Genomic DNA, 15702 nt, shown 5'->3' on the forward strand with positions numbered 1-15702 from the left:
CAGCCGGCCGCGGGGCGGGTTTCCGGGGCCGTCGCGGGGAACGAAGCTCTACACTCGCCCTTGTGCTCGCCCTGGCCTGCTCGTCGCCTCGTCGGTCCGCTGGCCCGGTCCGGCCGCCCAGCTCGCCCTCCGGCTCCGACCCGCGGCTCTTGGGCCACCGCGGGGACCCGCCCACCGGACCCTGCGCCGGCCGCCCGGCCGCCTGTCGGGACCTGCCGTTGATGACACCTGGCAGTAGGAGACTATGGAGGGGGATGGTTCAGACTCTCTGGTGAGTGAGGGGAGAGGGCTCGCCGCCGCCTCATCCCTGCCTCGGGGCGGCCAGTCGAGCCGGGGGGCTTTCTCCGTCTGCGCGGAGCCGGCTGGGAGCCCCCTGCGGAGCGAGGGCGGCTCGCGCGCGTGCGGTGGCCCCGCTTCCTCGTCGCCTCGCCCTGTCCCCGCCAGGCTCGGTAAAGCGCGCCCCAGGGGCTCCGCGGTCTGCCTCCCGCCGGGCTCTTCAGTGGACCCCGGGCGTCGAGTTCATGCCACTCGGGGCCGACGCGGGCCCACGCTCGTGCCCTTTGTCTGGGCGGCGCTGGAGCCCGAGCTGCGCTCCGCTCGGACCCGGCAGGTCCCCCCGGGGCCTCGCTGCCACGAGCGCCCCGCGGGTCCCTAGGCTGCAGGCTCGCGGGGGGCGGGCACTGCCTGGCAGCTGTCGAGGCACAAGTGTGTGAAGGGATCGGATGTGCTTTTCTGCCGAAAGCGTTCGTTTCCCGACGGAACTCATTGATTCTGAAAGGGCTTACTTCGCTTGTTATTTCCACTCCATGAACGTAAAAAGACGCCGGACTTTCTTTTGATTTATGTCCATCATGATATCAGTGCCAAGGTAAAGACAAGGATTACCCACAAGAAAAGTGGAAAAGGTTTTAGGGCTTTCAAAACTAGATAAACCTTAAATGGCTGTATGTAAAAATAGTGGGAAAGAGCCCTATTTTGGACATTCAGAACAATGTTTTCCCTTGAATTAGGGGCCAACCCGTTGAAAATGAGATAGCGTTTGGATAGGGTTTGAACAAGTGGACGTGTTCTTTGATGGGAATTGTGAGGTGTGACTCTTGCCTGGCCACGTTATTTGGTGCGGGCCGTTATTTTAAATATTGGAATGATTCAGCAATTGAACCCTGCATCGCAAGATCCATTGACAATGCCAGTGCCTATTGGCTGCGATGCTGCTAAACTGTCAGGGGTTAATTAAGTACTTTGTTTCACTTTGGGAGAGAGAATAGGGTAGGATACTTTCATTTTTTGAATTAATTAAATGTTAATAATGTGTGTTTTTAGCAGTAGAACTATAAGTACTTTCATATTATGAAAACTGCAGAGATACTGAATATAGACTCAAAGTTTATGAAGTTTGGGATCCATTAGAAACACACATGCACACACACACTCACAGATTGCCTAGGGTAAGGATGGAAAACTGTTATGGACTAGTCACCCATTTTAGTTTTTTACCCACCCCCCCCAACAGTTTTATTGGCATGTAATTCACATATCATACAATTCAATAGTGCAACCACATCAAGAAGAGTTGTACAATCATCGCCACAATCAGTTTTGATGTCAAAACTATTTCTCGGTGAAGCAATTTAAGTCAGCCTATAGTGCTGAGGGCACTGATGGTGCTGTTAAAACGTCTTCACCTCAGTAGTCACTAAGTGCTTTTAAGATGACTCTGCTTTGATTCATAGCAGGAGAACTTTCCAGCATTTTAGCTGCACTACAGTTAAATCATAAAAAATGGGCATATTTAATGCAGAAAATTGCTGATAATTCAGTTTTTAAAAATGGGAATCCACCTACATTCTGGATCACATACAATTTTTACCAGAGTTTATTATTGGCTGGGCACAGAAATAGTTTGCTATATAGAAGTAATTCTAAGCGCTGTACAGTATTTATTGATGTGATCTTCAATTTACCTAATAGCTTTACAGTGAATATTGTGGTCCTCTAATATCTTATGTAATTTTCCTCTCATACCGTGTTTGTTGCTTGTTTCATCATGTGTTTTCAGTTCTAGACCATGAATGTTGATGGATTTGATGCTATAGGATTCATAGTAGAAAAATTTAAGATTTAAAATAAAATGTTTCTGGGTTCTTTTTGGAAAGGTGAACATGGGTATACATATAAAAGACCTGTGTGTTACTATATCCATTTATCTACTAAGTGCCTTTAATTATAATTTTTTTTCAATTTAAGGTTACCATTAAGAACATTGAAAGAGAGCTCATTTGCCCAGCATGCAAAGAGCTGTTTACCCATCCGCTGATTCTCCCTTGTCAACACAGTATCTGTCATAAATGCATAAAAGAACTCTTATTGACTCTTGATGAGTCATTCAATGATGTGGGATCAGACAACTCTAACCAGAGCAGTCCTCGGCTTCGGATCCTGTCCCCTAGCATGGATAAAATCGACAGAATTAACAGACCAGGTAGGTGGTAAACATTGGGGCTAGGGGAGCTAAGTATATGCTCTTAATAACTTTAAGAAAGAAAATTAATTTTATTATTTTAAAGGTTGATTTTGCCAGATGAATAAATTATAGATAGTTATTTAGAATCCTTTCCTTGTTTAAATGTCTGTCGAACTCTCTTGCCTTTTGATATGCAGTTAATTGGATATTAGGAAGCCCTGGTCACATAGTGGACGCTGAGTTGGGCTGCTAACCACAGGTTCTGTTGAAAGTACCAACCACTTGATGGGAGACAGAGGAGGCTCTCGACTCCTGCAGAGAGTTACAGTCATTAGTCTCAGAAGCCCACAGGGGCACTTCTACCCTTTCTGGTAGGGTTACTGTGAATCGCAATCGACTTGATAGCAATGAGTTTGGAGGAATTGGAATGTTGGATGTTGACCACTTACTTTGGTCTGTACAGACACTAACTATGTCTGTATTTTGCGGAGTGTTTTGACCTGTGATATCTTGGTGTAAGGGATAAAATCGTGGATCACTATATTGCTGGCTAGAGAAACATTCATATATGGTAATGTGGAAATAAATACTGCCAAGTAAAAGGTTTTGGTTATAACTAGTCCTAGAAGGCTTTTGGAAAAATTGTGGATGTTTATCTGTTTTTATTCCCTTCCTTTCTAATTAAGTTTTAAAAATAAGGCTTTTGAATATCAGTGAAATCACTTCTCTAGAATTCTGCAGTCAGATCTATTTGTAGAAGATGTAGAATGCATATACATACAGTTTAATCCATAGTCAATGTTGAAATTGTTTCCTGTTGGAATATGGTTACTTCTGGACAGCTATTGAAGGATGAATGTCAGTTAGAATGAATTGGAGCTCCCTGGGAACACAGAAATTAATGGCTAAACCTTGGTACAGAAATCAGAGGTAGAGACAAGAGTTGAGGGTAGCAGGCTTCACAGCCTGGTTTTAGATATATTCTGAGACTGGAGGAGTAGATGGGTGGCTCTCGGTATCAGACTTTAGGACTTCAATTCTGTCAAATTAGGGCATCTGAGTGTTTCATCCCAGTGTATACTATGTCAGTTTCTCCCTCTTGATAGTATATGTTGCTGTTATAACTCCCCCCCCCTCTTTTAAAAAAAATCATTTTATTGGGGGCTCGTACAACTCATCACAATCCATACATCCATCCTTTGTGTCAAGCACATTTGTACATTTGATGCCATCATCATTCTCAAAAATTTTTTTCTGCTTGAGCTGTTGGTATCAGCTCATTTCCCCCTCCTTCCCTCACGAACCCTTGATAATTTACAAATTACATTGTCCGCTGGCTCCCTTTATCCACTTTTATCTTGACCATCCCCCAGGGAGGGGGTTATATGTAGATCATTGTGATCTGTTCTCCCTTTCTCCCCCACCTTTCCCTGCTGGTATCCCTACTCTCATGATTGGTTCTGAGAGGGGTTTGTCTGTCCTGGATTCCCTGTGTTTCCAGTTCCTATCTGTACCAGTGTGTATCCTCTGGTCTAGTGGGATTTGCAAGGTAGAATTGGGATCATGATGGTGGTGGGGGAGAGGAAACAAAGAATTAGAGGAAAGTTTCATGTTTTCTTGTTGTTACACTGCACCCTGACAGACTCGTATCTTCCCCACGACCCTTCTATAAGGGGATGTCCAGTTGCCTACAGATGGCCTTTGGGTCTCCACTCCGCACTCCCCCCATTCACAATGATGGGATTTTTTTGTTCTTTGATGCCTGGTACCTGATCCTATTGACACCTCGTGAACACACAGGCTGGTGTGCTTCTTCCATGTGGGCTTTGTTGCTTCTCAGCTAGATGGCTATTGTAACTTTTTAATAATATGATTAATCAAACTTTTCAGCAAAAGTGTTCTCCATCTAAAGTTACTTTTCAGAGAATGTGTTCTCTTTGGCCCATTCTGCAATGTGGAGTCTCCTCAGGCAATATTTTGTCTGTGTGCTTCATGAGGGAGTAGACAAGAGTAGATTTGTTACACGTATGGTATTAGGCTATTTTAAAAATGAGTATTTTTCTTGGAAGCATAGTCACTAATTGCTTGAAAGCTACTTTGTGTCTATACATTTTTATGCACATACGTGAAGGGAGCACTATTAGGTGAGCTGTCGGAATTCAGAGAGCACGGCTGAAGAGAGGGCTGTGCTCTTTGTGAGGTCATCGTTTTGATGTGGCCCACTGCTAGGGTATGGCACATGAGGAGGAGTGGAAGACAGACAGACAAAGGTTGAGTGCATCCCACCCCATCCTACATCTCACTGCCATCAATCTGACCCCAACACATAGTGACCCTATAGGACAGAGTACAACTGCCCCTTAGGGTTTTGAGATTGTCAATCTTTCCAGGAGTAGTAAGTCTCATCTTTCTCCCCAGAAGCAAATGGTGGGTTTGAACTGCTAACCATCTGGCTAATATCCCCGTGTTATAACCTACCACAGCTCCTTATCCTAGCACATACAACCTGATAATTCTATTGGGAGATCTTGGTTGGCTTGTTGGAGGCCCCTGTTGCATATTAATATATTGTAAACTAATATTCAGTACAGACATTTAGATGAAATTTCAGTTATACACATTATTTCTATTTTCAATTGGTGTTTTACACAAATAGGCATATTAGTATACATTTTGCCAACCATGTAAACCCGTGTATATTACTTATTAATTGTGCTATGGGCATTATGCGTTTAGGTGTGTTAGTAATGTTGGCAAGTTAGTTGTGGAAAAGATGTTAATTGGACTGAATTCATGTATATAAGAATCTTTTATGTAGTCTTCTAAAAATCTCAGGATTTGATCCGTGCTTCCATGTGATTCATATGCAGTAGCAGTGGCATACAGTCAACATTTTTCTAGGACGGTATTCTGTAGGGCTCCAAATCATGCCATCAAGTCGAGTTGACCCCGACATAGGATTTCTGAGCCTGTGACTTTTCATAGGAGCAGTGGCCATAGCTTTCTCCCGAAGGGTGGCTTATAGGTTTGAACTGCCAGCCTTAATGTTTGTAGTTCAATAGTTACACGGCAGCAATAAAATCTGGTAAAAGATCCAGACAAAGAGCGTGCCTTAATGACTCAACATATGGTAACAGTGGCATATTTTTTAGAATATGAGGTGCTTCTCACCATCCTTTATACTGTGTGGACCAGAAATAGACTTACTTGAGGCTGTGTTCCTTCTGAGTGCCATGTTTTAAGAAGAACCAGATTCAGTTGGATATACTATGCCCAGAGGGGTGAACTAGAATGGGGGAGCATTTGTATGTAAAGAGCCATTACAGGAAATAGGAGAGAGGTCATTCTAGTATGTGATGAGGAATGTAGTGAGCTGAGCGTCTTTACTGCAAAGCTTTCAGGGTCAGTGACTAAATGAAATCAGAAGGCAGATCTCAATTTAGCACAAAGGAGGGAGAAAGCAGGGAGGGGAACAGGCTTGGCCTGCCTTGTTATAGCAGATCCATGCTACTAGAGTATTTAAATTAGGGATCAACATTTCGATACTGCAGTACCCAAACAGGTCACAGATTAGTGAAATATGTCCAGTCATAATAAACACAAAACCCTGCTCCAATTTATTTCTTTAATATAGAGATAATAAATATTTAATTTTCCTATTAGCTAGCAGAATAAAAGCAACAGCCTCAGTATTAGGAGCCAACTGACACAGCCTGCCCACCCCACCCTTCCGGGCTGAGGGGCATGACCAGACTGTGGAGACTAGTACGGCTTCCTTGTGTAAAAGGGGCTATAACTTGGCACCAGTGAATTTTTATCACGTGGTATTGGTGGGTCCATATTATAGCCTGGTTAGTTTTTAATGAAAACTTGATGATCATTTTTATGCGATACCTATTTTCTCAATGTAGGCAGTTCATTCAAATTATTTAAAAGCACCCTGCCAGGTAAACATAGTATAGGGCAGCTGGATCTTAGCTTTGCCTTTGATTCATTCTGCTTTTTGGTCACCCAGTGATTGTAATCTTTGTCTTACAGTGAATGGTGGGCCACCCATTATGAACAGTGAATGAGTCGGCCCCCAAAGCTGCTGTGGGTGGTAGAGTGGGTCAGTTGATCTGCCATCAGTCAGATCTTCATCAGAACTAAACTTCTGCCTTAGTTATTCAACAAATATTTGCATGCCCACTGGTTACCAGACATAACTAAATGCTGAAGAGCAATGGACCTGTCCATTCTTTTTTAAAAGTAGCATATAGATTACTTAGAATACACTGTTCCTAATCAAATAGAGCACACACAGAGCAAGATAATAAATACAGTTAGAGCACACGAAGGATGCAAATAATCACTTGTGGATGTCCTTATTGAATGAATACAAACCTTAGGACTCCTCACCTTCCCATAAGCACTCATTTTAAGCCATTAGAAGATGTTGTTTTACAAATAAAACACTACTTACTGAACATTATTGGGTATTGTCTATAATATTACACTTCTTTGGATGGATTTAAAAGATAGTTTCATGGGTAAGTAAATTTTCCTCCTTCCACCCCCACCAAACCAGTTTCTTGTTGCTTTTAAAATCAGACACATTTTAAAAGGTACCAGAAACCCTATTATGAGAAATTGGTGTGAGAGGAATTTAATTTACCAAGTTAGTTTTATTACTGTTTTCATAAAGGAATTCATTAGACCTGGACCTCCCAGCACAGTACAGATTGATGTTCAGCAGGTTTGAAATGAGGCTAGTGTGAATTGAGATGAGATAGATTGTAAATCTGCTGATTGGTTATATTGTTTGAATATGTTGAGAGAAATGACATTATTAAAATAAATTTACTTGTTTCTTTTTATCTTTTTAAAGTGGCAGCTGGAAAATTTTATATTCCATACATGGCTTGAGGTTTTAGGTCATATGTATATTCTGTTGTATATTGCATTTTGCTAGATTTTTAAAATAATAGAGTCCTCTTAAAGGAGAATAAGGTGTATAAACCAATAGCACATTAAATTGTGTAAAGGTTTTTATTTTGAATAAACCTGTGTATGCATTAAAAAAATTGTGTAAAGGTAAAGTAATCCTATAGTACACTTTTGATCATGTTAGATATGCAAGCATTCTCCCATTTTGGTTTCTTATTCTCAGAAAGACATATACAGCTTTGTTATGTGTATGGTATTGATTTAATGGAATAAAAGTTAAATAAAAGATAACTTATTTTTGTTTTGTATTTCTAATGTCTACCAGAATTTATGGTTTAGAAATGTAAACCTATAGGATAATGCATAGATCCCTTGAGTACTGTACCAACAGTGGTTAATTCAGAACTCTAATGAGAAAGCTTTATAAGTATTTTATATTATATATTGATAGCTTTATAACTACCATGTGTACCAGGAAAATGATCTTTTTTTTAAACTGTTAATTCAATAATTGTATTATGTTCAGGACACAGTTACAGCTTTATCGTTTGTTAACAAGTTGTGAATCTTCTCTTTGAAATTAAATTCTAAATCCAGCTTTCTGTTCATTGTTCACAGCCTCACAACGGCGATCTTTGGGGTGGAGAGGTAGAAAATGCTTTATTGCTGGTGTGGCCGCAGGCAGAAGCGTGATAGATTTAAATGAAATGAAATAACCTTGATTAGCTAAGGTTCTTAAACATCAGTGGTCAAGTCCTCAAAATTATGTAGAAAGCGAAAAAATTGGGCTGAAATGACGTAAAGGTCAACAGGACTAAATTTCATTGTGAGCTCTGCATTTCCTAAGGAAAGCATTGGTTACCTTTGCTTGCATTTTTTCAATATTCCTGACAAGAGTTTTCTAAAAAATATATATATATACATATATACCTTTTTCCTAATATAGATTATATTAATCTTTCATATTTACGTGGAGGAACAAAGCTTACATTAAAGCCCCATAGTGCTGCCTTGAGGTAAGGAGGTTTAAATAAGTCAGTCCATTGGCCCATATTTAAAAATCTGATTAAATCTGTTGATAATTCTTTTATAATAATAGCATAGTATTTGCTTGTTTTATGTCTATGAGATCCTTGTAATGTTTCAAATTATTTCATACCAAAGTTTAACATTGAAGTTTTACCCAACTGTGGGCAAGTAATGTCCATTGCTTTTTTTTTTTTTAAGGTTTTCTGAAATATTTAATGAAAGATGGGCAAACCTATCATATTCTTAAAAGAAAATAAACAGGTTTTAATCCAGTTGACCTTTAAAGTAAAATTGACTTTTTGTGGGGTAGAATATTGGTGACAACCCTATGTTGTATTTGAGAATAATAAACACCTAAAATATGATGTCCCTTTTCTGTCTTCCTCACCTCCTTCTGCAACTCTTGATTTTAAAATCTAGCCACTTCTAGGAACCACATGCAACCCTTTCTCATAAATTTTGGAGAGTCCCTGATAATTTTAAATGTAGAAGTTTAGTAATTGGTTGTAGCGGTAGAAGCTGTTTGCTAAAGGGAAAAAAAAGTTGTTTTTAACTTTATAGAGAAGATATTAAAAATAAATTGCTTTTGCAGGTGGAAGAATGCTACTGTAACTCAGGCATCAAATAGTCATAATGATCTAACAATCAAAAACGGCCTGATAATAAATTACCAATTCATTGTCACATGTGAAGAAATTCAAACAAATGTTCACTGTGGAGAGAGATAGATAGTTCAAGAACTGGCCAGATATTCATAGTGGAGAAGTTGTTTACATTGTTTTTAGTCAGAATATGGGAGAAGATGCAACTGTTGCAGTTTTGGAATCTGATAGTTATGAATTGATTTTCTTTTTGTTTTGAAATTATTTTCTCTTGAATATTTTAAGAGCAAACATATGACCATAAGATGACTTTGTATATGTGGTAGTAAGATTTTGCTATTTAAAAAAACAAAACAAAATCACTGCCATTGAGTTGATGCCGACTTATAGAAATGGTGTGTTGGTAGAACTGCACCTGTGCATTTCTGAGATGGTAACTCTTTGGGAATAGAAGCCTTGTGTTTCTCCAGCAGAGGAGCTTGGTGGTTTTGAACTGCTGAGCTGAGATTAGCAGCCTAATATGTGACCACTTGAAATTATTTTGTTGTGTAATGTACACTTACATATTTGTCTTTGAAGTGAAGATACATGGGGGAAGGAACTGATTTTACAAGATGACAGTATTAAATAATCTCCAGATAATACTCAGTTTGACACCTGAAATTTGCAATACCTAGTCTACATTATTTCAGTAGATTTTTCTTTTTCATTGTTTCATGCTTTAGAAAAGCATTGTCCAAAAGAACTTTGGGCTGTAATAGAAGTACTTAACCCTGCATTGTCTTAATATGGGAATTTGAAGTATGCTTAATTAGACAGAACAACTGAAATTTTAATTTAACTTGAATTAAACTTTAGCCATATTTGACTAATGGCTACTATATTAAATGCTGCATGTAAGTTAATTGTCTTTTATTCTCAGTCCTATTGTTCTATTTCCCAAAATACCATTAGATCTGTTCTGTTTTCTTTATTGCCCTGAACATAAAGCACATGGTAAAAATAAAGATAAAATAATGTTCTTCAGCATTGATACAAAGATCCAAGAGCTCTTAAATTTCAAAGTAAGCAAGGCTCCTAACTGAATAAATTATGTGCAGAAATTACACGTGCCTTGGTTTATTTGTCTTAATTGAAAGTCAGTCTGGTACGTTGCTTATATATCATCAAAACATTGAAAAGAGGGTTACAGAAAAGGGATGAAGCATCTTTTTTGAAGTTTCTAATCAGGACCACAATGTGGGTGTCACCATTGTACATGTTAAAGCATGATTTCATTGTCATGATTATAGTTTGTTTTATCTCATTTATCTGATCATAAACTTAAATTCTTAAATAATAATAATCTATTTTTAAAAGACTTTGAGAATTATCCATTCATTTTAATTTTTGTAATTGAGTTCACTGTGGAAGCATGCACGTGAATTTCCATTTGTTTAAACTTGACCACTGCACTATCTATGTCACTTCCAGAATTGTTTGGCATGTGTTTTCATGAAGTGAAATTTTCATTGGCATGTGTTTTTAAAGCTAGCTTTGCTGCTTTCTTCATTATATGCGTGCTGTGGCGTGAAACATCTTGGACTGGTATTGCATGTTTTAAAAACGATTGCAAGAATATATTTTAGGCAACATTTTCACATTTCCATGGAGCAGCAGCTTTAGGTGTGCATTAATATTTTTAAATGCTCAAAATATCTTTAGATGATAAAAATATTCTGCATGCTGCTTAAGTTGCTTTCAGGACCCAATGGCATATTGCATGCTATGAAGGTGCTGTAAATGAGCAAACAGTATTAGTGAATTGATTGCTAAAGTTTATCTGTAGTGCTGTTGTGCCAGCCATTTATTAAGACATACCTTTGAGTGTTGATAATAGGGCACGAAGGTAGTTGTTAATAGAGCTATTTAAAGGCCTTTTCTAGGTGTGGTGCACTGAATTTAACCAGTCACTTTTGGTTGTATGAAAAAATGCAGTAAATTTAAGATATTTGTAATTGTATTTAAGGTATTTTATGGGTGATTTAGACTATATACTGTGAGAACAGATTTGTAAATGAGAGTGCATGTACCTATGTTAAGTGGACAACCTGGATTCCTCTGAACCTGGGTATATGATTATCATACCTTGGGTTCCTGATTTGGTAAAATCAGAATGATAACACTGAGCAGAGATGCAAAGTCATAGTCATGCAATTGTGTGTGTGTGTATTAAAAGTTATAATACTCTTTTGGATAACTTTTGGCTTACTGAATTAAGTAATCTTAATGATTCTTTTTTTCAGGTCCTAAGAAGATACTAAATGGTTGGTCCTTCTTAAAGTCCCTAAATTCTAGATCTATAAATGAGTTTTTCACTTTTCTATAGAATGGGCTCCTTTTTTGGCTACAGAATTTCTTCAGCTAAAGCAATACTACAGTAGGAAATCTAATATATGCAGTAGTTCCTGATTTTGTGGTCACATGCCTTTAAGAAACTAATGAAAGTTATGGGTTGGATAGCCAAAAATGTGCCTATGTGTGTATATGATGCAAAAATTTACACACAATTTAAAATATTTCATGGTATTTACTTGGGTTCTATCTAGATAAAGGTTCTAGATGAAAAACCCTTGTTCTTTGATGTATCACCTTATTTCCTAACTGTCAGCTAAGCTATACTCATTTAAATGGCAACATTTAATTTATGGGTATGGTTTACAAAAAGAACCATAAATGTTACATAATTCCAAAAGACCTTGACCCTTTGTAGTATTATATGCTTTATCTGCCTATCTATGTTTAGTTTGAGATGGTTTTTATTTGCAACTTACTATAGAATATATTTCTTTTCTATCTAATTTCATAACTTGGGCTTATCTTTTATATACTAAGAGAAATCTAGTGGGGGGTACTTTTAAAGTATTTTCAGATTATAAATAGATTCAGATTGAATTGCTCTGGTATTATATACAAAGGGGGTTCAAAAAGTTGATGTAAAAATTTAGTTATTTTTTGATTCCATTTGTCCACAAAGTTTTGGAGCTCCCTTGTATATATGTCGCTAAAACTTGACTCCTGTTTTTGTAGTTCATTTTTCTTACTTTAGTAACTAAACCAGAGCTTACTAATTACACAGGCTGGAAACGCAACTCGTTGACCCCTAAGACAACTACTTTTCCTTGCCCGGGCTGTGAACATGACGTGGATCTTGGTGAACGAGGAATCAATGGTCTGTTTCGAAATTTCACTTTGGAAACTATTGTTGAAAGATACCGGCAGGCAGCCAGGGCAGCCACAGCCATTATGTGTGACCTTTGCAAACCACCAGCTCAAGAATCCACAAAAAGTTGTGTGGACTGTAGTGCAAGCTACTGCAACGAATGCTTCAAAATTTATCATCCTTGGGGTACTTTAAAAGCTCAGCATGAGTATGTGGGCCCAACCACCAATTTTAGACCCAAGGTAAGTGAAGTTTTATTCCTAGAATATTACACTTAATGTTATGAAAGAAATTATTATGAATCTAGAATTTGACAGTAAGAAAAAAAATCACTGTAAAAAGAAGGTACAAGAACTTTAGTTCTCATAGCTGGTGTTACATGGCAGACAACATTATAGCATCACTCTATTGTAATATAATACCGTAAGTGTCCATAGTGATAATTATGGGTAGTAGAGGAAAGGTTATGTCAGATGCACTCTCTAAGACTGGAAGGGTTAAAGTTAAAAGCTTTTGTGCTGTAATATAAACCTTTATCTCAAAGATTTTATTGGAGAGCATGTTTTTCTGACATTTCAGTTATTTAATATGTAATTCCAACCTGACATTTTGAATCTTGTGATATAATGATTATATAGTATCTGAAGTAGAATTTATATTTCCTGAACATTTGAGGTAATATTTTAAATGTATTTTCAATGATTGCCATGCTTTTGTGGCTGGCTTATGTGAATAAATAATATAAACGTACATTACTAAGAGACAGAAGAAAGACGAGGGTGATGGAGGGGTAAGCGGAGGGTAAAAGGAAACAGGAAAGATCTAGGAAGCAAAGCTGTGGGTAGATGTATAAACATAGGTGTGCACTTATGTAAACATATTAATTCATAAAAATAAAGGTATTGGCTTATGAAAATATATTTATATGGCCTTAATACATTGAGGAAGTGGACAGACTTTGGGCATCTGCTCAAGCCCTCCCTCAACGCAAGAGCACTTTGTTCTAACCTGGCATTCTGTGATGCTCACCCTCCTGACACAATCACTGAAGAAAAAATGGGTGCATAAGCAAATGTGGTGAAGAAAGTGGATGGTGCCCGGCTATCAAAAGATATAGTGTCTGGGGTCTTAAAGGCTTGAAGTTAAGCAAGTGGCCAACTAGCAGAAAAGCAACAAGTCCACATCGAAGAAGCACACCAGCCTGTGCAGTCATGAGGTATCAATGGGATTGGGTAACAGGCACCAGAAGACCCAAAGCAACAAAAAATCATATTGTTGAAAATGAGGTGGCTCAGAGCAGAGACCCAAAGCCCATCTGTGTACAATAGGATATCTCCTCACAGAAGGGTCACAAGGAAGGGATGAGTCAACTAGGGTGCAGTATAGCCCCGATGAAATACAATATTCCTGTGGTTCTTTGAGGCTTCCTAACCCCCAACTATCATGATCCCAGTCCTGCCTCTCAGTTCTGGCAAGACTGGAGCATGTACACTGGTACAGATAAGAGCTTATGACACATGGAATCCAGGTCAGATAAACCCCTCAGGAAAAGAAATGGGAGTAGCGGTACCACAAGGGGACGGAGAAGATGGGGGAAGGCGGGGAGGGGGAACCGATCTCAATGATCAAAGCATAATGCCCCCCCCCCCAACAGAAAGGTGGGTGAAGGGAGGCAGCGGTTGATGAAAGATATGAAAATAATAATTTATAATTTATCAAGGGGTAACAAGGGTGGGAGTGGGGCAGGGAGGGGAAAAGAGAAGAGCTGATTCCAAGGGCTCAAATAGAAAGTAAATGTTTAGAAAATGATAATGGCAATATCTGTACAAATATGCTTGAAACAATTGATGTGTGGAATGTTGTAAGAGCTGTAAGGCCCCCAATAAAATGATTTAAAAAAAATAAGTATGTTTCTGATTTATATAGAAAAGTAATCTATTAATTTAAGTTTATAGTCCTCAAAATTTGGTAATTTGTGTGTCTGAAAATCTATTTGCTCTCTTCAATATCAAGCTTTTATAGTAGAGAACAGAAAATGTTCCAAAAGTTATCTCGAAAACTCTGAGCAGATTATTTCTTAATTTTAAATAGTGTAGGTGCTATTAGATTAAAAGAAAAACAGTCTAAACTTTTACATTTTCTATAACATCTTTTCTTAAATGATCTCAGATTGGAAATATATTTATCAAGTACTTTTATTTAAATGCTGGATGTCATTACACTTTTAAAAAGTTACAATATTATGGTTTTAATGTATTTTTAAAGTTAAATTTATTAGTACTATCCTGAAAGAATTTTTAATTAACTGAATTGTATTGGTCATTGGCTTTATGAGTTAAGAATTTCATGAAACTTTGAGTATAAATTGGAAAGTCTTATATTTTCCATTTGCAAATACAATAAAATATGGATAGAAGAAAAAGTGTTCTTGCTTAAGTATTTGGTGTTACTTAATACTATGAAATTCTAGAAAGTTTCTTTACTCAAGTGAATATTTGCCTGGCTTTGAGTTGATTTGATCCTTTCTTGCAGAAAACTAAGTATTTTATTTTAAATGTGATGTCTTGGAGAATATAGGAACTTATGCATGCTGAAAATTGGAATATTTTCCAATAATATTGCTCTCTTGGGCTTTTAAATTGATATTAGAACTTTTCATAATGAACTTTTATTGTTTTTGATTGAGATCTATGTTATCATACCTGGTACAGCTTCTAAAGGTCTAGTCCAGGGGTCCTCAAACTATAGCCCGCTGGCTACATGTGGCCCGCTGAGGACATTTATCTGGCCCGCCGGGTGTTTTTGCTCTGTTTGTTTTTTTCACTTCAAAATAAGATATGTGCAGTGTGCATAGGAATTTGTTCATAGTTTTTTTTTAAACTATAGTCTGGCCCTCCAACGGGTCTGAGGGACGGTGAACTGGCCCCCTGTTTAAAAAGTTTGAGGACCCCTGGTAGTCTATTGAAATCATAAGTGACCATCTTTGAGTGCAGTAACAGGCTAGTTTAAATAACTCCTCCCTTCCAAATGAAAATGATTATTTTGCATCAGTTTTTCAATGTAGCTATGGTAGCAATTTATAGAGAAAATTATAAAGTAAAAACTTAATCAGACCATAAAAGGCACTGTTCTCAGTTTGATCAAATTGTATACAATTGATATATAAAAAATCAATTATCTAGGAATATATCAAAAAGATTTCTGAGACTCTTTTAGTAGGGGATGGTAAAGTCAGGCATCCTCGGTAAGTTATTTGTCTTACAATAACACTTGACATGATTGAGAATTACTTAGTCAGGTTGGCCATTTGTCTTGACTAATAATCATTCTAGTGGAGTCTGATATGAATGAAAATTTCACCTCTTATCCCCAAGTTTAGGATAGGTAACATTTAAATATTTACTGGTTTCATGTAGTTATTTTTTAAAAAAATCTTTGTATGTTAAGATCTCATAGATTACTGGAAACATTTTGAGTGC

General features: G+C 37.9%; 1 protein-coding gene across 2 annotated transcripts in view; it reads left to right on the plus strand.

The window, feature by feature from the left end:
* The first annotated feature begins 244 nt into the window (after positions 1-244).
* The window catches only part of TRIM36 (tripartite motif containing 36), a 37242-nt gene continuing 21784 nt past the window's right edge, over positions 245-15702 (plus strand). Inside the window, exons 1-3 of one of the 2 annotated variants that reach the window (XM_004706578.2) lie at positions 245-271; positions 2248-2482; positions 12140-12465. In XM_004706578.2, the coding sequence (XP_004706635.1) occupies positions 245-271; positions 2248-2482; positions 12140-12465 (588 nt within the window). Of the gene's footprint in view, positions 272-810; positions 869-2247; positions 2483-12139; positions 12466-15702 lie in introns of those variants that run through there. The other variant, XM_045285364.1, reaches the window with a different exon arrangement.

Source organism: Echinops telfairi, unplaced genomic scaffold (assembly GCF_000313985.2).
Source record: "Echinops telfairi isolate 266 unplaced genomic scaffold, ASM31398v2 ScPeMD7_7469;HRSCAF=8507_1, whole genome shotgun sequence".
In the NCBI taxonomy this organism is placed as follows: Eukaryota; Metazoa; Chordata; class Mammalia; order Afrosoricida; family Tenrecidae; genus Echinops; species Echinops telfairi.